The sequence below is a fragment of the Vigna angularis genome, chromosome 10 (assembly GCF_016808095.1).
Source record: "Vigna angularis cultivar LongXiaoDou No.4 chromosome 10, ASM1680809v1, whole genome shotgun sequence".
Taxonomy (NCBI): domain Eukaryota; kingdom Viridiplantae; phylum Streptophyta; class Magnoliopsida; order Fabales; family Fabaceae; genus Vigna; species Vigna angularis.
In genome coordinates, this window is record NC_068979.1 from 21,597,906 (window position 1) to 21,624,123 (window position 26,218).

General features: G+C 41.1%; 2 protein-coding genes across 3 annotated transcripts; both read left to right on the top strand.

Moving 5' to 3' along the window:
* The first annotated feature begins 14,141 nt into the window (after positions 1-14,141).
* Positions 14,142-19,452, top strand: LOC108318939 (uncharacterized). Of its 2 annotated transcripts, none has more exons than XM_052869951.1 (10): positions 14,142-14,419; positions 17,206-17,331; positions 17,414-18,030; positions 18,104-18,185; positions 18,260-18,349; positions 18,462-18,561; positions 18,640-18,768; positions 18,860-18,963; positions 19,048-19,138; positions 19,211-19,452. In XM_052869951.1, exons 2-6 carry the CDS (start codon positions 17,269-17,271, stop codon positions 18,498-18,500), a joined length of 891 nt encoding a protein of 296 aa, XP_052725911.1. In that variant the 5' UTR covers positions 14,142-14,419; positions 17,206-17,268; the 3' UTR covers positions 18,501-18,561; positions 18,640-18,768; positions 18,860-18,963; positions 19,048-19,138; positions 19,211-19,452. The 2 variants fall into 2 exon arrangements, with proteins under 2 accessions (XP_052725911.1, XP_052725910.1); XM_052869950.1 differs by lacking the exon at positions 14,142-14,419 and adding an exon at positions 15,874-17,121.
* Positions 19,453-20,557: 1,105 nt separating this feature from the next.
* LOC128194435 (uncharacterized) lies at positions 20,558-22,564 on the top strand. The gene has a single exon (XM_052870039.1). The coding sequence runs from the start codon at positions 20,558-20,560 to the stop codon at positions 22,562-22,564; it is 2,007 nt and encodes a 668-aa protein (XP_052725999.1).
* The last annotated feature ends 3,654 nt before the right edge of the window (positions 22,565-26,218 follow it).

Consider the following 26,218-nt stretch of genomic DNA (forward strand, 5'->3'; position numbering starts at 1 on the left):
ATCAGACATGTCAAACTCTGACATCATTGACTTTTTAAATTCATCACATATGCCCCAATCATTTCCAGTATATATCAAATCATCAACATAAAGGCTTACAATTAAAATTTTACCTCCCTCTTTTGATTTTGTAAAAAGAGTATGTGGTACGACTGTCGCGGTCATACAAATTTGATACAAGAATTAATGCAGTATATTACTAGGATTTGACTCCTAGGTCGTCTCTCAAGGACCAATTTATGTGGTTCAGTCTCAGATTTTACACACGAAGTGGGGGGGGGGGGGGTTGTGAATTGATTAAATAAAACAGAATTTAAAAACACTGAAACAAGTTTTAACGGTGGTAAAAACTGAACGGTAAAAATGGAAAAACGTAAAATGGAAAATTCAACAATGTTTGAAATTAAAATACTGTAACAATAAACATGCAGAAAACATAACAGCAGTGTAGATAAAATTTACCCAAAGCAACAGTGAAAATGACAGTAAAAACGACGTTGAAAATAAACTGAACGGTAAAAAGTAATGACTGAAATTAACGATATGGAAAACATAACCGGTAAAATAAAAATAGAAAACATTTAACTGGAAATGAAATTCATCAAAGATTTAACACTTGAAATAAAAATTCTTGAACAATACAATTAAAAATGAACGAGCAAAGGTGACACAGCTTCAGAAATTAAAACTACATTTTGGCACTGTTTGAAATTGAAATTCAGAAAGGAAGAGAGGAACCGAGAGTTGCTTCCTAACTATCCTAAATCCTACTCCTAAAATCTAATGAATTCTACTCTGATGCTGCTTGCATCTTATAGCAAATTCTCTCTGACACATTCTGCATTCTCTGCCTACCATCCTTGTTTCCTATTCCTCTGCATGCTTATGCTTGGATGAAGAAACCCGTGAGCTCTTTTACTTTGTGGTGGTCCCCTCAATTGGTTCAAATAATTCTGAAAGAAAGGAGTTGGAGTTGCAGCCGTGAAACATTGAATAAAATTCAGCACTTTGTAGCTTCTTTTTGGATGTGAGATTTCAACGTGTGGTCCCCTCTTTTCCATCCATTTTCACGTACACTTCATTCTAATGTGGCAGCACATTTGTTTTCTTCTAGCTATAAAACCGTGAGGTTATAATAAGTGGTGGCCCCAATTTTATTTTACAATTTCCTTATGCCAAAGTATCCTAAGTGATGGCTCCCATCTTTGCCAAAATAATTGTCCATGTGGATTGCTTTTCAATTTGGTTTGGACGTATGCAAGCTACTCTTCTGAACTTATTTTGCCAATCATCATATAAGCTTCTCAATAAAACCGTGAACACTTGCAAAGTGGTCCCCTCCTTTTTTTCCTTTCAATATATGTAATGCTTGCTACAACAAAAATGAATGGTCGTGTGGTGCATTGTTACAAGCTATTTTATGCTTCTTGAAATTGAATAAATGAAGTACTTTCTTCCCATGAAAGTTGTGCTTATGTGAATGTTTCCAAATGCATGTCTTGCACCTCAAATGATCAATTCCAGCCACCACAAGTACTAAACATCAAGCAAACAATGCAAACATTTTAGAACACTCAAAACAGTAATTACTGGACTGACATAGGAGAGTAAAACAAATACTGGGAACAGCACAAAACGAATTTTAACAAACGAAAAGCTATACGTGAAAATAGACATCTAGACGAAACTATGAAAAAAAATTGCATGCAAAACGGATAAGAATTGAACTCAAACGAAGACACACAAGTTGACACAACATTCACGCAGCACTGGTAATCGTTTACAGCACCCCTGTAAACGATTACCCGAGAGGAATTGCAAATTTGTACAGAAAGTCCAACACAGGTACTCAGTCAGGTGAACATAGGTCACCATTGGCAAAAAAACTGACTCTTAGGCACTTCTGCCCCTGTCTGAGGCTTGTTCAGGTGTTCCAGTGGTGGGAGAGGGTGGATGGTGATGTGATGTGAGGCCAAGGAGTGTGGGGTGACCCTCGTGACTTGGAGGAGCAAGCTGTGCAAGGAATGAGTGAGAGTGTTCAAAAAGGAACTGGTAATCGTTTACAGCACCCCTGTAAACGATTACCCGAGAGAAATTGGGAATTTGTACAGAAAGTCTAAATGTCCAAAAATATTTTCCAAAATTTTTCCTACACTCAATAATGTAAATAATTCGTTTCAGATAATTCAAATTAATTAAAATAAGAATTTCTGATCGGATTAGGCTCAATTCAGTAAAATGGGAAAATACTGGACAATTAAGCACAATTCCCTGATTAATTCTAGCACAATAAACTAAATGAAGTGAATAAAATAATGATTCATCAAAATAGACCACACTTAGTCTTTTGCACTCCTGGGCAAAATTAAGACACAAATCAGGGAATAATTCAAAGGACTTTCAGGAATGGTGACATAAAACGCAGCACACAGAAAATAAAGATTCACGAGAAAAATAAACCAAATTTACACAGTTCTCAAGAATTCTTGGACAAATAAAAGAAGTAGAAATTATCCAACACAAATCAAATAAAGCAGATACTTACAGAAATCATCCAAGCAATTCAATACACAGCAAAATGATTAATCAGCTCAAGAGGTGATTCAAAAATAACTAAACCTCACAGATGCACTACAGTGTTTCTCTCAAGTGTTCAAGGTAAATCAATGTCACTAAATGCACTCAAGAAAGCAAACACAAGCAGACTTGACAAGTCTCTAATTATCAATACTTAAAACATATGCATGTTCAGATCAAAAGGTCTTTACTGGGTTGTAATGGGGCCAAGGACAGGGGAGGATAAATTTGGATAAGTAGCTATAGCTCAGAAGAAATAGAGGTGCACTAGGGAAAAAATGTAAACACAGTGAAATCTCACCCAAACCTCTAATTCAATCCTCTTCTCGACTCCATTATTCACAAAATTATTTTTCAATTTTTCTCTTTTTCTCATCATTTTTTTTTATCCTGTCTTCTTTTTTTTTTTTTTCACACAACAGGATATAAATTATCATTTCAAAACATGATGAGGAAACAACTAGCCAATTCATCAGAATTCCCAAGGAGACCACACTTATTCACAAAACATTTCTATAGCTCCAGACTTTCCTAAGGTTAAGGTAATCATTTATTTTTCACTTAGGATCAGTGTATGAGCTTCAACACAAAGAAATATATACAGTATAGGCTCAAAGGGGTTATCAAAGGATAATAACATGGTAGGCTTATTTGGCTAAAGAGGCTCAAGAACAAAAATGCCTTTATCACTTCTAAACATGCATATCAATCAAGTATTTCAAAAAGAATCAAGCCAAGGCATATGTGCAAGCAATCAAGATACATATCACACACAAGAAAGAAAATTAAGTGGCTCAAATCTCACACAGGGTATTCGTCACAATCAAATCAACCTCTCAAACGTATAATCATCTTTCCAGGTAGAGAAAAGCAAGGATTACAATCTATAAGTAGTAAGTAAGTGAAGGAAAAATCTACAACTTAGATAATCCAGAAATCAAGAGAAAAATGTAAAATTTATTGCACACAAAACTGGATAAAAATAACTTAAAATAGAAAAAATTTAACACACAAAATGCATACTAACAGAAACTAACAGAAAAATCAGAATTTCTCCCCAGTAGACCACACTTAAATCACACAATGTCCTCAGTGTGTAACAATCATCAGATTATCAATTTCAGAGCAGTCAAATAATTTAGACAAGTGCAATAAAAAGTAGGAAAAAGGGAAGAAATTTTCAGTGACACCCATCAGTAGATGTCGTCAGATAACATCCATCAGTAGATGTTTAGATCACCTAACACCCATCAGAAGATGCTAATAATTTTTAATTTTTTTTTTTTTTGAAAAAGGAGACCGGTACTGTGACAACAGTCTCGGTGGCAAAGACCGGAACTGTTGCTACAGTGGAAAGAAAGCTGGCTATAAAAGGGTACCTCCTCAGCGTCAGAGCGCCATTTCCTGACCTAGCCTCTCTCTCTGCTCTCCTCTCTTCTCTCTTCTCTCTTTCTCTCTCTGCTCTCTTCTCGAGCATCTGGATCTGCGAGGAAGCTCTGACACCGTGCCATCTGAAGTGTCCGAGATCAGCGAGGAGCTCCTCTGCCAACCCTACTTCTCCGGGTAAGTCCTCGACACCTTCCTTCTTTCCTTTATGTACGTTATCACTTTTCTTCTTTCCTTTCTTTCCTCCCTTTACTGCTTTTTCTGCTATTATACCTTCTTTCTTTCTTGCTTTCCTGCTTTCCTGCTTTCCAGTCTTTCATTTCATTTTTTTTTTCTTCTGCCGATTATTTTCCACTTCCTGCTTTCCTTTATATTTCATCCTGTCCTGCTCTCTGTATTTTTTTTTTCTTTTCTGCAATACTTGTCCTCTCCCCCTGCCCGATCTATCTTCTTTCATCTCCTACAATTTCAGCTTTTCCAGTTTTCTGTTTATTATTACTCACACTAAAAACAACTAAAAATCAAACTAAAATAAAAAAGAATGGACAAAACACTGGACCTAGATCCGTTAGGACCCTATGCGAGGACCTGGACCTAAACATGGACAAAACTGATGGACCTAAAACTGGAAAATGGACAAACCTGAGACAAGACACAGAAACATCAAAGACTGACAGGACAAAATAAATTTAACGGGAAACAAGAACAAATAAAGAAAACACAGAACTAAGAATCTAATTTTTTTTATGCTTTTTTTTTATGTTTTGCTTTTCTTTTTTTTATGTTTTTGTTCTTTTTATTCTTATATTTTATTTTTTTTTATTTTTTTAGAATACTAGTAGAGGAAAGATGACGAGCGAGATGGAATCAGAGAGATACACCAGTCAGCGGTGGCGTCCTACCGAAGATCAGACCCAGATGATGACCAGAATCTACAACTTTGGGGTCACACACCCAAGCCGAGCGCAAGTCGTCGAGATCACATCTCGACTAAGGATCTTTGGAGATGCCAGCGAATACAACGTGCACTGCTGGTTCAACAACCACGGCAATCGGGTCAGGCGTTGGCAAGCGGAGATAGACCCCACTGGCACTCAGTTTTCACAACTGCCGCTATATATGTACGGTAAGACTCTGATCACACCTCAATTTTTATTGATTTTTTTTTCCTCTTCAATTATTAACACAAGTTTTTTTTTTTTTTTTTTTGTTGAAAGAATACGACTGGGTGATAATGAGGGCACCGAGGCTGCTGAATCTGTTTCCCGTTCCGATCATCATTGACGATGATAGAGATGAGAGACAAATCCCTCCACCCATGCTTCTCACATTCCGAACCAGAGCTCCCTCAACGGAGCTCTCCCTTAGACCACCACAACCAGCTCGAGAATTCTTCCATTTTTAATGTTTTTTTTTTATGTTTTTATTGGCCAAGTGTGGCCAGAATATTAATGAGGCATGTAATATGAACAATTAATTTTTTTTATGTTTTTATGTTTTTATGTTTTTTTTTTATTATTATATGGCTTGTAATATTAACGATCAGAAATGATCGACCCCCGAACATCTTAATTTTCACAAATGAATCTACTGCAAATTTTATTTTCAGATCTGTTAAATCTCCAATTTTCCATTACTGTAATTTTGCATTGATGAATGAAATATTTTCTTAGTCTAAACAAATTCTCAAACAATACTGAGTATGAAATAACTAAGAAATTTATTTACAGTGAAGGAAAATAAGGAAAATTAAGATCAGAAGTGAAAATTTTTATTGGTATGAAATAATAAGATAGTGAGGGTCAAAATAAAATCAAGGAATATGCAAAATAATTTTTTTGAATTTTTGATTTTTTTTATATATATTTAGTAAAAACTCTAAAAATCACGAAGCAAATAAAACACAAAACACATTATTTTTTTTTTAAATATATGAAAAATAAATATATGTACATCTCATAACAATTAAATTTTAATTGAAAGGAAAGATTTTGCACGCTTTAAACAATTTTTTTTTTTTAACACAAATTTTTTTTATGTTTTTTTTAAAGATAACAATTCGAAAACTAAGAAGAAAAGGAAAATAAATTTGTACAGAAAGTCCAACACAGGTACTCAGTCAGGTGAACACAGGTCACCATTGGCAAAAAAACTGACTCTTAGGCACTTCTGCCCCTGTCTGAGGCTTGTTCAGGTGTTTCAGTGGTGGGAGAGGGTGGATGGTGATGTGATGTGAGGCCAAGGAGTGTGGGGTGACCCTCGTGACTTGGAGGAGCAAGCTGTGCTAAGAAATTATCAAATTTTGACATGTATAAGATGTTCAAATATGTACCTAATGTTATTTGACAATTTTTACATGTATAAGATGTTCAAATATGTACCTAATGTTATTTGACAATGTACAGTTGTGTTTGTAATAAGAATAGTGGTTGGATTTCGAAATGAATTGTTTTTACTTTGCGTTTGTGTTTGTTATAATGACAAAATTAGTGATTGAAAAATGAACGCAGCATTATAATAAAGATTTGAAAAGTACGAGACCATTTTCACTAAAATTAATGGTAATTAATGCGAAGGATTTGATCAATTTCTGAGTGGGGAGATGGGTGTTGGTGATTGATGTGAACGCAAGAAGCGTGGAGTGACCCGTGATGAGTAGGGGGACGAAGTAGTGCAAGGAATGAGTGAGACTGCAGAAAAAAAGGCTCTGGTAATCGTTTACAGCACCCCTGTAAACGTTTACCCGAGAGAAATTGCCAATTTGTACAGAAAGTCCAACACAGTTACTCAGTCAGATGAACACAGGTCACCATTGCACAAAAAAGTGACTTTTAGGCACTTCTGCACCTGTCTGAGGCTGGTGCAGGTGTTGCAGTGGTGGGAGAGGGTGGGTGGTGATGTGATGTGAGTCCAAGGAGGGTGGGGAGACCCCTCATGAGTTGGAGGAGCAAGCTTTGCAAGGAATGAGTGAGACTGCTGAAAAAAGGGGCTGGTAATCGTTTACAGAACCCCTGTAAACGATTACCCGAGAGATATTGCCAATTTGTATAGAAAGTCCAACACAGGTACTCAGTCAGATAAACACAGGTCACCATTGGACAAAAAAGTGACTTTTAGGCTAATCTGCACCTGTCTGAGGCTTGTGCAGGTGTTCCAGTGGTGGGAGAGGGTGGATGGCTTGTACAGAAAGTTCCAACTGGAGTAAGTGGTATTGACTTGCATGCACCAGTATCGTATCTTAGTTGGCCTGCATCACTGATGATGTTATTTGTCATGGAAGAACTGAATCCAAATTTTGTACCCAAACAATTAAAATTTTGTAAACGATTACCATACCCTTTTTTGAACACCCTCACTCATCCCTTGCAGAGCTTGCTCCTCCAACTGATGAGGGGTCACCCCACAGTCCTTGGACTCACATCACATCACCAACCACCCTCTCCCACCACTGAAACACCTGTACCAGCCTCAGACAGGTGCAGATTTGCATAAAAGTCACCTTTTTTTCCAATGGTGACCCCTGTTCACCTGACTGACTACCTGTGTTGGATTTTCTGTACAAAATCCAGTTTTGTCTCGGATAATCGTTTACCAGGATGCTGTAAACGATTACTATACCCTTTTTTGAACACCCTCACTCATCCCTTGCAGAGCTTGCTCCTCCAACTGATGAGGGGTGACCCCACACTCCTTGGACTCACATCACATCACCAACCACCATCTCCCACCACTGAAACACCTGGACCAGCCTCAGACAGGTGCAGAAGTGCCTAAAACTCAGCTTTGTTTCCAATGGTGACCCCTGTTCACTTGACTGACTACCTGTGTTGGACTTTCTGTACAAAATCCAGTTTTGTCTCGGGTAATCGTTTACACGGATGCTGTAAACGATTACCAAACCCTTTTTTGAACACTCTGAGTCATCCCTTGCAGAGCTTGCTCCTCCAACTAATGAGGGGTTACCCCACACTCCTTGGACTCACATCACATCACCAACCACCCTCTCCCACCACTGAAACACCTGGACCAGCCTCAGACAGGTGCACAACTGCCTAAAACTGAGCTTTTTTTCCAATGGTGACCCCTGTTCACCTGGCTGACTACCTGTTGGACTTTATGTACAAAATCCAATTTTCTCTCGGGTAATCGTTTACCAGGATTCTGTAAACGATTACCAGACCATTTTTTCAACACTCTGACTCATCCCTTGCACTACTTCGTCCCCCTACTCATCACGGGTCACTCCACACTTCTTGCGTTTATGTAAGGAATCGTAAATTAAAAAAAAAAAAAAAAAAGAGAGAGAGAACGGGGAGGAAGGAACGTGCGCTGCCACAAAGGGACAGTGAACGTTGCTTCCCCCTTTGAAAACAAAACCAATAGAAAACAAGAAAAGGAAAGAGAAGAAGAGGGGAAGAGGGAAGAGTTTGGGAAGTTAAAAAGGGAAGCTATGGGTTCTGCTGGGAGGGGAAATGATTGCTGCCAAATTTTTGTGAGAGAGGAGAAGTTCTTGCTGCAAGTTCTGGGAAAGAGGAGAAGTGGAGAACTTTTAAAGTTTTGGAGGAGATAGACTCAAATAATTCACAAAGGAAGTCTTCAAGAGGTAAGGGGTGCTAGATTTTGCGTTTTGATTAGTTAATTTTACTGTTTTTGTAGAAATCTAAAAGCTTTAGAGTTAAAAATGGAGGTTTTCTGGAAAACCTGTGATTCTGCAGAATCTGTAGAATCGCGTTCATCCAATTTGGTTTCAAATTGGACGTTCGTCCAAATTAAGACGAATTGAACGTTCGTCCACTAGACAAATTGAACGTTCGTCCACGTTGATTTGAACGCTCGTTTTTCTTTAGCCTGACGAGCGTTCGCTCATTGCGTTCGTCCAAATTATTCTGAACGTTCGTCCTAACAGTATATGACCTAATATAGGTTGGTTTCTGAGCGTTCGTTCATATATAGTGGATTAACGAGCGTTGGTGATAAGGATTTGAGTAGAGAGCGTCTGTGTGCGCCTGTGAACGTTCGTTCATTCCAGGTAAGGGAAGCTTATTTAATTTAACTGGTATGATGTATGCTATGTGAACGTTCGTTATTTATTTGTAAGAAAATAAGGCATGATGTATGAATGAATGAACGCTCGTCATTTTACTGTTGTATGCTTCTATGATTGGCTATGTGACGTTCGTTATTTGATGGTATGTGTATAATGCATGATATCTGATTTATTGAACTGCATGAACGTTCGTTTTCTCGGTGAAATGAGATGTATGAATTTACATGACATGGATTGTATAAAATGTGGAAGTTGATGTTGATATGAACGTGTGAAATCTATGAGTATGAATGACAAAAGATGAACTGGAATACAAAAGAAATTGACTAAGAAACTTTCCCTATGAATATATACGTTCGTTGCTGAACGGTCCTTGACCGTTCGGTTTTCCTGATAAAGTAGTAGAAGTGGGATTCGTTCATTTGGAAGGATCCCTTGTTGAGGACGAGCGTCCTCGTGTCTAAAGGCTATGCTTGAGCGTTCGGCCAAGCACTGTGTTTGGTATTCTTTGATAAAAGCCCTTCTATTGTATGCACATATGTAATAGTGTATTTTACCGTTCGTACTTCTTCGATATCACAGTCTATTATTTTAAGGTTATTAACGTTCGGTCTCACACCAGCGTTCGTCCTAAAGGGCGTTCGGTTCTATACTGAACGTCCGTCCTAATTGGTATTTAATCTTATACTGAACGTTCGTTCTGTTTAGTGTTCGTTCATAATAGTGCTCGGTCTCCAACTGAGCGTTCGACCTAATAGTGCTCGGTCTCCAACTGAGCGTTCGACCTAATAGTGCTCGGTCTCCAATTGAGCGTTCGTCCAAATAGTGCTCGGTATCACACTGAGCGTTCGTCCTAATAGTGCTCGGTTTTGAATTGAGCGTTCGTCCGAATAGTGCTCGGTATCATTTTGAGTGCTCGTACTATTTTCCACAAATAGCGTTCGTCCAGTGAACAGTACCAGACTTGTACATTTCTGAACTTAAACCGTTCGTTCTTTGATTCGAACGAGCGTCCTTTTTGGGTCTCGACTCACAGCGTTCGTCCTCGGTCCTATTGGGGACAGAACGTTCGTTTTAATGGCTTCCTTATTAATGATGAAAATGATTATGGAATGATGACTAAGGAATTATGAATAGTGAATGATGAACAGTAAATGATGAATGATAAATGATGAATAGTAAATGATGAAGAGTATATGAGATGAATGGAAATGTTGTGACTTTTGAAAGAGCGTTCCAAGGAGGAACGACTCAGAACTTGATTATTAAGAGTTATAATGTATGAATGTGGTAAGCTTATCCGGTTGTTCATCCTGATGTTCCGTGAGTACTCGTCCTCACGTAGAGGGGGTACGTCATGTGTGGGAACGGCAGGAGGTCCTAGTCCTGATGATTATTTGGACAGATAGGATTAACCTCGGGTGGCAGCTGATGAGAGTTCCAGTTACTACATCACCCGGGTGCACAAACACCGAAGCTACACAGAGTTCATACAGTCCGGACAGTCAGTCGTGTTGAGTTTTAATTTGTGAATACATTAAAGTGGGTCGTTATTTAATGAATGTGTATGTTGAAATATGCATGTATGTTGAATTATTTACCTGAAATTGTATGTTGATGCATGAGTTAAATTATGTAAGCTTACCCTTTCGTTTTCCTTGTGTTGTCCATTGTACTTGTACGTTCGTCTTGTCATTGCAATGATCATCCGTGTGGATGTGAGCAGAGGGAGATGAGCGTTTGGAAGATGCGTTGAATGAAGAGAACCTGGTTGATGTCGAAGTGAAGATCGAGCAGTGAGACGCTCTGCTATTAGTTGTTGGCATGAGTGGTCGTTCGACCTACTCACTCGTTTTCTGTTAAGTTTGACCGTTCAGTATTTGTACCGTGTAAACCGTTCGGTCAGATTTTCTTGTACGTTCGGTTTTAAATTATAAACTCTTGTGTGGACGTGCAGTTGTGCACGCTCGTCCCTTAATGTTGTACTGTACTCAAGGACGTTCGTCCTTGATCATTCGTTCGTTTTTAATTTTTAGTGGAAAACTGTTTGAGATTATTATTAAATGTGATTTTTCTGAATTTATAGTTATGACTGTATTTTTGGGATGTCACAGTTTACATCAATGACCAACACCCGTCTCCCCACTCAGAATTTGATCAACTCCTTCCCATTAATTACCATTAATTTTACTGAAAATGGTCTCGTACTTTTCAAATTCTTATTATAATGCTGCGTTCATTTTTCAATCACTACTTTTGTCATTATAAGTGAGATTAACACAAAGTAAAAATGATAGAGCGAGAGAGCGAGACAACGACAGCGAAGATGGAAGCTTCGAAGACGAACGACAGAGCGAGAGAGCGAGACACAATATGGAAGGGTTGAACGAACTTCTTTCCCACCCTAAATCGCCCAAACCCAATTCTTTAAATTTTACCCTGGAAATCCCAAAATACCCCTCACCCCGTAACCCTTTCTCTGTTTTATTTTCAAATTATTTATCCAATGCAGAGCTGACACGTGGCGTTGTTAAATATGTGTCAAAATTTCGTTGTCCAAATAACATTTTCCATAGGAAAATGTTATTTGGACAACGTTTTTTTAAGGTTTAATCATTCACTAAGTCCCTATTTTCGCATGGAATCTCATTTTCGTCCCTTTCTTTCTGAAAATATCAATTGGGTCCCAATTTTATGAAAATTGCAACAAATCGATCCTTTCCGTTAAATAGTGTCAAACGGCGTTAAAAAAATTGATGAGTGAATGCTGAGATGACAAACGAGCGCTCGTCCAGCAGCGAACGAGCGCTCGTCCAGCAGCGAACGAGCGCTCGTCCAGCAGCGAACGAGCGCTCGTCCAGCAGCGAACGAGCGCTCGTCCAGCAGCGAACGAGCGCTCGACCACCGAACGAACGGTCGTCCAGTGTGGAACGAACGGTTGTCCAGCAGTAAGAGGTCGACGAGCGTCCGTTCTCTGGTGGTCGACCGCTCGTTCGCTGGTGGACGAGCGCTCGTTCGCTGCTGGACGAGCGCTCGTTCGCTGGTGGACGAGCGCTCGTTCGTCATCTCAGCATTCACTCATCAATTTTTTTAACGCCGTCCAGCCAAATTAACGAAAAGGATCGATTTGTTGCAATTTTCATAAAATTGGGACCCAATTGATATTTTCAGAAAGAAAGGGACGAAATTGAGATTCCATGCGAAAATAGGGACTTAGTGAATGATTAAACCTTTTTTTAACACTGTTTTGACAACGCCACGTGTCAGCGCTTCATTGGCTCAGTGATTTGAAATGAAAACAGAGAAAGGGTTACGGGGCGAGGGGTAGTTTGGGATTTCCAGGTTAAAATTTTAAGAATTGGGTTTGGCGGTTTAGGGTGGGAAAGACGTTCGTTCTCTCGTTCTCTCGCTCTCACGCTCTCTCGCTCTCTCGCTCTCACGGTCTCTCGCTCTCTCGCTCTCTCGCTCTGTCGGTCGTTCAATCTTTACTGTAGTACGGACGTTTATTGGTGTAAGTAAAAATGGGCGAGCCCTGGCATTGTGTTTTACATTGTGTTTTTGGCGTTTCGTTAAGTTGAATGATATAACTGAGTGTGGAATGTTATCTTGTTAGGGTCGTTTCAATGGAAGGGAAAAAAGCAAGTGTAAGAAAAATTTTAATGTTGTGTTTATATATTATTTAATTATGGTATTAATTTTTGTTAGTAATAAATATTTATCATTTTTTTTGTAGTGGCGACTTCTTATCGCGATGGATTCATCGTTGATTATTGAAATGAATCGTTTACTCCGACAGTGTCATGTGGATCGGATTAGGATGACACCATTTATGTGGTGTTTGAATATTCAAAGGTCTGTGGAGGTGAATTTAAAATTATTGAAGGTTATGGTTTGCAGGTGGGTTGGAAATGATAACAGTTTTAGAGTTAGTCAAAAGTTGGTGCCCTTTAGAGTTGTTGATGTGTTCATGAGCTTAGTGTCAACACCCAATTTCGTCCGGATTGGCTAATAGATTTATTTTATTTTTATCAGGAGTGTAAAATAAAAAATGTAAAAATAAATAAAATAAATAAAAAATAAAAAAAATAAATAAATAAAATGTAAGGGCGTTCGTCCTCTGACGTTCGGCTCCTTCCCCTACAAGAGCGTTCGTCCTCTGACTTTCGGCTCCGTCCTCTCCCTTTCGGACCGTTCGTCCTCTGCCTTTCGGACCGTTCGCTTCTCTGCTCCGAATATTTTGACAATCGGTTCCTTCCCTCTGCATGCAAACGTTCGTTCTTTATTGAATAATATCACAGACGTTCGTCTCGGTCTTTCAGGACGTTCGTCCTCGGCCTTTACCGTTCGGTCATCCTCAACCGTTCACTATTCGACCGTTCGGCCCTTCAGTCGTTTTGGACGTTCGTCCTCAGCCTCAACCGTTCGGTTATCCACAACCTTTCCAACTGTTAGGCTGCTCGTCCTAAAGCGTTCGGCCATTTGGTGTCATGGACGTTCGGCAATTGTCAGCCTCCGGCGTTCGTTCGTTCAGCCATGTAGTGTTACCGTTCGTCCTTTAATTTTGTCAAACCAATACTTTCTCTCAGGTAGGGAGCGTTCGATCTTGATGTACTAGTTATGACTAGCGTTCGGTTTTGAGCGTTCGTCCTAGTATCTCATGATCTCTGGTCGTTCAGCAAATAACGTTCGTTACTGTTTTTATTGATCAAATAACGTTCGGTTTTGACGTGTTGAACGTTCGTACCTGATGTTGTAAAACTCATTTGAACGCTCGGTCTCCTGTCTCTCTTCAGCGTTCGTACGATGCTTATTTTCGTCCAGCGTTCGGTCATTTTCTTTTGTTAGTTGAACGTTCGGTTTTTATGGTTTATTCTCAATTTAACGTTCGGTCTCTGTGTCCATAGTGAACGGTCGTTCTATATGATGTTTGTATTCGTCATCGGCCGTTTGTTGTTTTGAGACGTTCGTCCAAGCAGTGGGGCGTTCGTCTTTTATTTAGTTGCACTTTATTTGTTTTAATAAAAATATAATAATAAAAATAATGAAAAATAAAAATAAAAAAAATAATAAAAAATAAATAAAGATAAATGTTCATATGGTATGTGCCAAAACAAAGATCCGGAATCAGGAATGTGTCTCTGAATTCCTGGAAAGTTGTCTAAAAAAAAAAAAGCAAAAAAAAGACAAAACAAGAATCCCAGATTAAGGAGTATGTCTGACAGGATCTATCTGGGCTCGTGGGAAGCACTGCAGCAAGCTTGGAGTTCCTTTTCCTTTAAATATGTTTGATCACAGATAGGGGGATCAATTTTCTAAAAAAAAAAAAGAGACCTTACAGAAGAGACAGAGAAAGGAAATCCAATCCAAGAAAATAAAAAAAAGAGAAGAGTTTTGTTTGAAGCTGCAAAGGTAAGTTTTTCTATCTAAGCTGTTGGCCTTGTCTGATGTGAACATATGCCCTCTGTTACGTGTTTAGATATGAATGAATGATGTTGGATATGAATGAACGATGCTCTCTGGATATGTATGAAGGATGTTTGATCACTACATAATTGTTTTCCTCATTTGTAACTTCACCTGTTAATTAAAACTACACAAGGTAACAATAGAATATAGACGTTCTCCCTCAACATAAAATTTGAGTGTTCAGTCATTTATACCCAGAAAACACGTGAATAAAAGCAAGCAGCATCAGACAAGCAGAACCCATCATTTTCCTATTGTCCATTCACTCTCACTCTCTTCCCTATTCACTCAACAAAATCACACCCTCCAAAACCAATTCTTCCATTTTCATCACCCGACAACATCCTTTCATCACCTGCACTTTTAACGGAACCATTCATTACTCATTATTTTCTCTTCACACTTCACCTTCTCCATTTCTCTCACCATCTTCAATAGAAGGAAATCATTTCCTCAGCCTCATTCGTTCTATACCGAAGCCATCTCCGATCGTCAACAAAATGAAATCCCCAAGCAAGAAACATTATATTCCCAATCTCGATGATGATCAACGGTGCCGGTAAGGAACCACATCTCGCGGAAGTGGATCTGTAAGAAGATAAAGCCCAACTCGAAAGAGAAAAATCGTTGTTAGCATTCCAGCCCGTTGGTTGTGGAGTCCGAGCGGTTGCCGGCATCAGCCGCGCGTACCGACGGCAAGTCTGGGCCGTGCAAGAAGAAGACAAAAAGGGGAGCCCGTTACGATTGAGGCCGTGACCCGTGGCGGCCTGCTTGGCGGCTTCGATGGAGGCGGCGATCCGTGCGTGTAAGCTGGCGGAGGTGAATCCCTCCCTGGATTGCCGGCGTCGGAGAGAGGAGATGAATTTGGGAGGAAAGGGGAAACGGCCCCTGGCTGCTGGCTGCCGAGAATGGGAAGAAAGAAGATCTCTGTCTTGACAAAGTTTACCCTACAAAAAGAGGCTTGGCTCCTGCCCGGTCCATGTTTTTGGAAGAAAGAGTATATGGTTTAACCCATCTTGCGAAAAAGAGAAGGAAATTTGGGCTTGGTCCAAATCTGAAATTTTAAAAAAAAGAAATAAATAAAATACGTGACCCGTTTTTTTTGAAACTCTGGAAAAAGAGTTTGGACTTTGGTCCATTTGTTTTATGGAGATTCCAAAAATGGTATAGCTTAGTTTTTTTTATATACCACGTTGCTGCAAATATTGTTTTAATAAAATAAAAAATTTGAAAACATAAAATCACACAAAAATAAGTTTTAGGCTTTTATTATTCCCATAATTAAAAATTACAAAAAACAATATTTATTAGACTAGTTTGTTTCATATAAAAATTACAAAATAAGAAAAAATAAATACAATATTAAAATTACCAATAAAATAATATTAAAAAAAAACCTTTTCACATTCTTTTCTCAAAAACAAATAAAAATAAAATAATAATAATAAATATATATAAAGCTTTAAAAAACATGTAATAATATAAATATCGGTATGAGTACTCGTGCGATCGTACGCATCAGCCTAGTACTCATTACGCAAAACAATAAAAAACAAAGAAAAAGCCGTATGAGTGCTCGTGCGATCGTACGCATCAGCCTAGTGCTCATTACGCAAAACAATAAAAAACATTACATTAAAAAATACTAAAAAATATAAAATCTTTAAAAATCAAAAAAAACAATCAACACTTTCAAACAACAAACAATCTTCCTAGCCAGAACTACGTGATCCTTGATTCTCCATCAAAAGTGGAGATACGTAGGAGCAAGGCTAGTCCTTGTCAGGTTCATTTCCCTAAAAATCCAAAATCATTTTCCAATCAAATTTTCTAAACAATTTCCAAACAAATTTCTCAAACAATTTCAGAAACGAACTACGGAACCCTGATTTCTCATTCTGAATGAGAATACGTAGGAGCAAGGTCAATCCTTGTCGGGCCTAAAAAACCTAAAAAATATTGTTTGTTCTTTCGAGTTTTATTTCAAGGGAAAGTTAAACATTTTGAAAACCACATCCATATTCGCATATTTAATTAAAGGTATTGCCTTAAGGCAGGCGTTGTAGGGTGCTAATACCTTCCCTACACGTAACCGACTCCCGAACCAAGAATCTGGTTCTAATAGACCATGCCTTATCGTTTTATGGTTTTTCCGTAGTTTTCCAGAATAAACTATGGTGGCGACTCCAATCTCTTTTTCAAAATTCGTTTTTATTTTTCGGATCGTCGTCCCGTCGCGATCCCGGTTGCGACACTTAGGTTTAGAAATAGGTGGTTTAGAGATTCCCTTTGATGAAGTAGTTGGTGGATTGGTTGGTGAAATGTTCAAATCAAAAACCATCAGTTTGAAGGACTTGACGGACATGTTTAATGTCATTGTTGATGATAAAAACATTGATGTTGATGTAGTGTGTAGGTTATATATATTAGTTTGTTTGGTTGTTTTCTATTTCCCTAGGAAATCAAGGCATGTTTGTAACATGCCTTTTGGAGTGTTAGACGAGTTAGACCGTTTGTGTCTATATGATTGGTGCACCGGTGTACATAAACATATTGTAGAGAATTTAAATAAATGTAAGAAGAAAATTATGGGAGCAGGTATCCCCCAGTCAGTCACTCTCAGTGGCAATGTGGCAGTGTTTCAGGTAATATGATATGTAGTTCACTATTTTGATGTAGTGCAAAACATTGTGAATTATGTTTGATGAAATAATTTTATCATATTTTAGGCTTGGGCGGTTGAGAGACTTTCTTTGCATGGTCATCCTTCGCACCGGTTTTTCCCGCGCATAATGAGGTGGTTCCTGTTTAAATCAAGGACGGAAAAAATTGAACATATTTTTATGACCGGAGATGTAAGTGTTTTGTTTTTCGTAATTTTGTATGTTAAAATGGATTGTGTATTTTGTCTGAATTTGTTGTGTGCTATTGGTGCAGTTAAATATGGAGTGGTATGTACGAAATGAAGATCGTCATAGGCCGGAAATCCATGCAGCTTTCAACATGGATGACGGAGGAATGAGTGAAGGATCCTTGGGTGAAGGATCCAAGGTTGACAAAGATGATGATGATGACGAAAGTTCTGATGACGGGGCATGGGAAGCAGGTGCGGAGGAGAGATTGAGGAAAAACAACGAAGATATCAGAGCATTGAATGCCAAGATTGGAGTTCTGACTAGGGAGTTATTTGAAATTTATCAAACTCCAATCTTTCATGAAGCAGATGCATGTGGCACTGATGAAGAGGTTGGGGGTGGAGTTGATGAAGGACATGGAGTTGGAGGTGAGGAGAATGCTGACGTTGGGGGAGAAGAAGAAGGTGATGGAAATGAAGTTGATGACCCCCTAGGTGCAGATGCTGAAGTAAGAGGGGATGATAATACTGTTGGTAACATCAATTTTATTGAAATAGATGATGATGCTGATGAAGAAGAACGGGAGGTCGTGCCATTGGCTATACCCCCATTGCGGAGTTTTGTTGGTGATCCAAGCACTAGTGTTGATGTAAACCAATTGTATACAGCAGTCAGCATCAGAGAGATGAACGTACACAGGTATATGGTATGAATTGTAGTTGTGGTTGAGGAATATGTATTGTTTGTGATTGACTAATATTTGTATGTTTAGGGTTGTAAGCGAAATAATTGGGCAAAGCTTGAGCACGACTTCAATTTACACTTTGGCCCCAATGAAATACGTTGATAACATGGTTAGTATTGTCACATTTGGTTGTGTTTCATGTTTTAGTTTATGTTATTAATGTGAAATTTTTTTATTGTGTAGGTGGTGTTATTTGCTTCTACGATCTTTATGTACTTTGAGAAAAGGTTGTGCGGTGTTGTTAAGAGGATTCATTTTAGTCCGTTATACTCGGTAAATGAAATTTGATATTGTATCATATTTCTGATTGACGAAAGTATTTTTGATTGATTTTTTATTGATGATTTTGAAATTGTCCACAACACCATATTCTTACATATTATAGGAAGCGTCCACAGAATCGCCATGTATTCACGCTTCATAACTATAACAGTTATTTGTGTTCCGATCATTTTGGACTTAAAGAGTTAGCCACAGCGGACTTTGTGAGTAACCTTGAATTTGCAAATTTTGTCGACTTTTGGTTGTAAATGTGTTACTGAAATTGTTTATATTTTTTGTAGTTGTTTCTGCCATTTGTCCACGATGATCATTGGTGGTGTTATTCAGTGAAATTGAGGTCAATGGAGATTTTTGTGATTGATTCATTGGGGAAGGGGATTAGAGACCGCAAAAGGATAGACACAGCCGTTGTAAGATTCAACATCTTTCATTGTTGATTACCGTGTGATTATGACATAACCCTGTATTGTTTAAGTATTTATTGTATTTGTTAACTGGTAGGCTGAAAATATGGCACGACTTTTTTGCATCCTGATGAATACACCGGAAGGTAGTATTGGTCCTTTGACAGTTAAACAAGCAAATATCCCATCCCAACCAAACTTGTAAGTTTCTTCAACTGTACTGCCGGATTATATTGTGATGTATATGGGCAAAAGTAATCTGATGTTGTGGGTATATTATTTCAGACATGATTGTGGAGTAATAATGTTGAAAGCAATGGAAATCTGGGATGGAGATGAAAAATACAACGGGAAAAGCATGCCTGAATATACAACTGTAAGTTGGAACTGTGTGTTTGATAATATTCTTGTATGTCGTGGTTTCTAATGTGGAAAATGTTGGTTTCAGGAGGAGCTGCTTGGGATTAGAAAGAAATATGTGTGTGAGTAGATCCTGGACAACAACAACATTAGAAGAATGGAAGCCCTACAGCTATACGGCATTGTCTAGGATTGCTAAGAAATTATGTAATTTTGACATGTATAAGATGTTCAAATATGTACCTAATGTTATTTGACAATTTTGACATGTATAAGATGTTCAAATATGTACCTAATGTTATTTGACAATGTACAATATGTGTTTGTAATAAGATTAGTGGTTGGATTTCGAAATGAATAGTTTTTACTTTGTGTTTGTGTTTGTTATAATGACAAAATTAGTGATTGAAAAATGAACGCAGCATTATAATAAAGATTTGAAAAGTACGAGACCATTTTCACTAAAATTAATGGTAATTAATGGGAAGGATTTGATCAAGTTCTGAGTGGGGAGATGGGTGTTGGTGATTGATGTGAACGCAAGAAGTGTGGAGTGACCCGTGATGAGTAGGGGGACGAAGTAGTGCAAGGAATGATTGAGAGTGGTGAAAAAAGGGCCTCGTAATCGTTTACAGAACCCCTGTAAATGATTACCCGAGAGAAATAGCCAATTTGTACAGAAAGTCCAACACAGGTACTCAGTCAGGTGAACATGGGTCACCATTGGAAAAAAAAAATGAGTTTTAGGCACTTCTGCACCTGTCTGAGGCTGGTGCAGGTGTTCCAGTGGTGGGAGAGGGTGGCTGGTGATGTGATGTGAGCCCAAAAAGAGTGGGGTGACCCCTCATGAGTTGGGGGAGCAAGCTGTGCAAGGAATGATTGAGAGTGGTGAAAAAAGGGTGTGGTAATCGTTTACAACACCCCTGTAAACGATTACCCGAGAGAAAATGCCAATTTGTACAGAAAGTCCAACACAAGAGTCAGGTCAACATGGGTCACCATTGGAAAAAAAACTCAGTTTTAGGCACTTCTGCACCTGACTGAGGCTGGTGCAGGTGTTCCAGTGGTGGGAGAGTGATAGGAATAAGAAAAGGTGGTTAGTGTATGAGAGAAGGAATAAGTGTAACTGACTATAACGAACTAACTGTCTAGGACAGTTAAGGGGAGAGCGTGTAAGATTGTATTAATACTGGCTGGTTAGAAGAGTTATGGGTTGTTGATTGTTTAGATTGTTAACGGGTACTTACCTGTTGAAGAGGGTTAGGCCTCTGGGTGCTGTTTGTACAAACCGTTTACTGTGAATACAATTGATTTCTTCCAATCTTTCTGTGTTTCTTGGAGTGAAAGTGAGCATTGATATTAGGTTCCCAAGTCTGGAACCTAACATTTGGTCCGACCTGCCGGATCCCCAATCGGAGTGTCATCGCACGTAGAGATGGAGGGAAGAATGGTGGTAGTCGAAGGGCACTTAGAGGCGGTCGAAGTGGCAATTGCAGAGATGAAAGCTGATACGGCGGCGATACGCCAGGACGTCCAGGCAATCTTGAAGGCGCTTGGAGAACGTCACCGCAATAACCACGGGAAGCAACAGGGGGAGAGTGAGTCGTCGGTGAACGATAATGGTGGTGGTCCAAGCGGCGGAGGGGGAAGAAATGGAGACGGTAACCAAGGAGGTACGAGCCAATGGAGGAAACGAGTCGAATTACCAGTCTTTGAGGGGGGCAAACCTTGGGTATGGATTGGCAGAGCAGAGAAGTTTTTCGAAGTACAGAAGGTGGCGGAGGAGGAGAAACTGGAACTGGCCTTTATCAGTATGGATGGCTACGCCGGAAGCTGGTTCCGATTCTGGCGAGAGAAAACCAAGAACTCTTCTTGGGATGGGTTGAAGAGAGCTCTTGGTATCCGTTTTGGAGGAGGAACACGAGGAACGGTGTATGAAAGGCTGTCAACCATACGACAGTCGGGACCGGTGGAGGAGTACATACGCGATTTTGAAGTTCTGGTGGGGCAGACGACCCAGATACCCGAGGAGCAGATCATGGGGTATTTCCTGTCCGGTCTGAGGGAGGAGGTGGGCGATCATGTCCGGCCACATGATCCACCGGATTTGATGACCGCCATGCGAGTGGCGAGGGATGTGGAGAAATTATGCACGAAGACCGGAGGAGGGTGGTTACCCAAGAATAAGAATTCTTGGGGGAAGGCGTCGGGTTCGGTGACGGTGCGAGGAGGAACGACGGAAAGTGTGGGGTCTGTTAATAAAGACGCGACACAGGGACGGAATAAGGGGCTGGCTACCAGCGGTGGAGGTGATCGGACTGTTCGCAATCTACCTTACCCGGAGTATCTTAAACGGAGGGAAGAGGGTCGTTGTTTCAGATGCGGCGGACCCTTCAGCCCCGGCCATCGCTGCCCAGAGAGGGGCCTCAAAATGCTAATTGTGGTTGAGGAAGAGGAAGAGGTCGAAGGCGAAGAAGTGTCAGAGACGAACCTTGCGACAATGGAGTTGTCGGCACTGTCCGCCGGAGGGCTGACGACACCCAAGACAATGAAGTTACGAGGACACATCGGACAAAGAGAGGTAGTAATTCTAATTGATAGTGGCGCGAGCCACAATTTCATTGATCGACGGTTGGTGGAGGAACTGCGGATGACGGTGACAAAAACACAGCCGTATTTGGTGAGTTTGGGGGACGGGCAGAGGAAGAGAATCAGTGGCTGTTGCGAAAAGGTAGCATTGGAGATAGGAGAGGCTCAAGTCGTGGAACGTTTTTACATCTTCAAGCTCGGAGGGGTGGAGGTCATCTTAGGGGTAGAGTGGCTAGCAAAGCTTGGGGAGGTGACGGTGGACTGGAGAGTTTTAACGATGAAGTACAGACAAGGAGACAAGAGGATAACTGTACAAGGGGATCCCACGTTAGAGAGGAGGGTGGTGGGCCCCGAAGCTTTAAAAAAAATAGATGAGGTGGCAACATGTTTTTTGGTCTGGGAGTTGGGCTTGTGCGAGACTCATACAAGCAGCCCAAAGTGTTCGGGCCTTACTGAAAAACATAAGCAGCAGATGGGGGATTTACTAGAACAACATGACGTGGTGTTCACGGAGCTTGAGGGGTTGCCACCTAGCAGGGAGATGGTGCATCAGATACACCTTAAAGAGGGAGATGGTCCGATCAATGTCAGGCCGTACCAATACCCACATGTAATGAAAGATGAGATCGAGCAGCAAGTTTCGGAGATGCTCCGATCGGGGGTGATCCGTCCGAGCCATAGCCCGTACTCCAGCCCAGTAATTTTAGTCAAGAAAAAAGATGGTAGTTGGCGTTTCTGCATAGACTACAGAGCCCTGAATAGAGCGACGGTGCCGGATAAGTTTCCCATACCGGTGATAGAAGAGCTATTGGACGAGTTAGGGGGGCTTCCTATTTTTCTAAGGTGGACTTGAAGGCCGGGTACCACCAAATTCGCATGGCCAAGAAGGATATCGAGAAGACGGCGTTCCGCACACACCAGGGACATTACGAATTTGTCGTGATGCCTTTCGGGCTCACCAACGCGCCGACAACATTCCAGAGCACTATGAACCATCTCTTCAAGCCCTATTTGCGGAAGTTTGTGCTCGTATTCTTCGACGATATACTGGTCTACAGTCGAACCTGGGAGGAGCACTTGGAGCACGTTGGGAAAGTCCTGTCAACCCTGAGACGGGATCAGTGGGTGGCCAATTGGAGGAAGTGTGAGTTCGGGCAAACCCAAGTCAAATACTTGGGACACATTATCTCTCACAGAGGCGTGGAGATGGACGATGAAAAGATAAAGGCGGTGGTGGACTGGGAACGGCCAAAATCAGTGAAGAGTGTGAGGGGATTTTTGGGTTTGTCGGGGTATTATCGAAGGTTCATCAGGGACTACGGCAAAATTGCCAGGCCTCTAACGGATCTATTGAAAAAAGGAGGATTTACCTGGAATGAGAAAGCAGAGGAGGCATGGCAAACGTTGAAGACAGCCGTCACGACAGCCCCGGTATTGTCCCTCCCAAATTTTCAGCAACCCTTTCACATTGAGTGCGATGCGTCGGGCAAAGGGGTTGGCGCTGTATTGATGCAGGGGAAGAAGCCGATAGTCTTTTTCAGCAAGGCCTTATCGGAAGGAGCTCTCAGCAAGTCCATTTATGAAAAAGAACTGATGGCTCTGGTATTAGCGATCCAGCACTGGCGTCCTTATCTTTTGGGACAGAGATTCATAGTCCACATTGACCAGAGGAGCCTCCGGTATCTCTTGGAGCAGCGTATCACGACACAGAATCAACAAAACTGGATAGCTAAATTGCTGGGATACGATTTTGAAATCATATATAAGGTGGGGACTACCAACCGAGTGGCAGATGCGTTGTCCTGGAGAGATGAGGGGGTGAACGACGAAGATAAGGAGTTGTCGGTGATAGCCAGGCCCTATTGGCAAGATTTCGAAGAAGTAATGAAGGAGGTAGCTGAGGACGAGAAACTACGTAAGGTGATAGAAGAGATAGAGGTGGACCCAAATTCTCACCCAGCATACACGATAGAACATGGAAGACTGCACTATAAGGGGAGGTTGGTGTTGTCGGCGCAGTCTCCGTGGCTACCAAGATTGATGGCAGAGTTTCACCTAACGCAGATGGGGGGTCATTCAGGAGTTTACCGGACGTATAGGAGGATAGCTCAGTCCTTATTTTGGGTGTGGATGAAAAAGGACATTACAGAGTTCGTGGCTAAATGTCTTGTGTGCCAACAACACAAGTATTTAGCGTCATCACCGCAAGGATTACTACAACCCTTGCCCATTCCGAATGCAATATGGGAAGAGCTTAGCATGGATTTCGTGGTGCGGCTGCCTAAGTCTCAGGGGTACGATGCTATTTTGGTGGTGGTGGACCGACTGAGCAAGTATGCCCATTTCATACCACTCAAGCATCCTTATTCGGCAAGGACGGTGGCTGAGATTTTTCTAAGAGAAGTAGTACGATTGCATGGGATTCCAAAATCCATCATGACCGACAGAGACCCTTTGTTCTTAAGCATGTTCTGGAATGAATTGTTCAAAGGCCAAGGGACGCAGTTAAAAATGAGCACCGCGTATCACCCGGAGACAGACGGGCAGACAGAGGTGGTGAACCGGGTGTTAGAGGGATATCTCAGGTGTTTCTGTTCCGAGCAGCCGAAAGGGTGGATGACTGTGTTATCGTGGGCGGAGTTTTGGTATAACACGTGCTATCAGGGGGCAATCCGATGCACCCCTTTTGAGGCTGTTTACGGGCGAGCACCTCCCTCCTTGCACAGATTCATTCCTGGAGAATCTCTAGTGGAGGCTGTGAATCAAGAGCTTCAAACCAGGGACGAAGCTTTGAAACAATTGAAGTTTCATCTTGAGCGCGCGCAAGATCTTATGGTGCGACAAGCTAATAAAAAGAGGAGGGTTGCGAACGTGGCAGTAGGGGACTGGGTGTATTTGAAGATACGACCCCATAGGCAATCCTCGATGCCTACCAGACTCCACCCAAAGCTATCAGCCAGATACTTTGGGCTGTTCCGGATAATTCAGATGGTAGGGGAGGCAGCCTGTAAGCTGCAGTTTCCAGAGACAGCTCGAATACATCCTGTGTTCCATGTGTCACAGGTGAAAAAGGCAGTAGGAGAACATCAGGTGGAGAGGGAGTTACCACCGGACCTGCAGGCAGAGGGGCCTTCGTTTTGGCCCATGAAAATTTTGGGAAGGAGGCAGAGGACCGAAGAAAGAGGAAGTGTGCAGCAGGTGCTGGTCGAATGGCAACAAGGAGGGCAAGAAGGGGCCACTTGGGAAGATGAAATAACAATCCAGGAGCAGTACCCTGATTTCAACCTTGGGGACAAGGTTGATGATGAAGGGGGGGGGTATTGATAGGAATAAGAAAAGGTGGTTAGTGTATGAGAGAAGGAATAAGTGTAACTGACTATAACGAACTAACTGTCTAGGACAGTTAAGGGGAGAGCGTGTAAGATTGTATTAATACTGGCTGGTTAGAAGAGTTATGGGTTGTTGATTGTTTAGATTGTTAACGGGTACTTACCTGTTGAAGAGGGTTAGGCCTCTGGGTGCTGTTTGTACAAACCGTTTACTGTGAATACAATTGATTTCTTCCAATCTTTCTGTGTTTCTTGGAGTGAAAGTGAGCATTGATATTAGGTTCCCAAGTCTGGAACCTAACAGAGAGGGTGGCTGATGATGTGATGTGAGCCCAAAAAGGGTGGGGTGACCCCTCATGAGTTGGGGGAGCAAGCTGTGCAAGGAATGACTGAGAGTGGTGAAAAAAGGGTGTGGTAATCGTTTACAGCACCCCTGTAAAAGATTACCCGAGAGAAAATGCCAATTTGTACAAAAAGTCCAACACAGGAGTCAGGTCAACATGGGTCACCATTGGAAAAAAAACTCAGTTTTAGGCACTTCTGCACCTGTCTGAGGCTGGTGCAGGTGTTCCAGTGGTGGGAGAGGGTGGCTGGTGATGTGATGTGAGTCCAAGGAGGTTGGGGTGACCCCTCATGAGTTGGGGGAGCAAGCTGTGCAAGGAATGACTGAGAGTGGTGAACAAAGGGTCTGGTAATCGTTTACAGCACCCGTGTAAACGCTTACCCGGGAGAAATAGCCAATTTGTAAAGAAAGTCCAACACAGTTACTCCGTCAGGTCAACATGGGTCACCATTGGAAAAAAAAACTCAGTTTTAAGCACTTCTGCACCTGTCTGAGGCTGGTGCAGGTGTTCCAGTGGTGGGAGAGGGTGGCTGGTGATGTGATGTGAGTCCAAGGAGGGTGGGGTGACCCCTCATGAGTTGGGGGAGCAAGCTGTGCAAGGAATGACTGAGAGTGTTGAAAAAAGGGAGTGGTAATCGTTTACAGCACCCTTGTAAACGATTACCCGAGAGAAAATGCCAATTTGTACAGAAAGTCCAACACAGGTACTCAGTCAAGTGAACATGGGTCACCATTAGAAAAACAAGTGAGTTTTAGGCACTTCAGCACCTGTCCGAGGCTGGTGCAGGTGTTCCAGTGGTGGGAGAGGGTGGCTGGTGATGTGATGTGAGTCCAA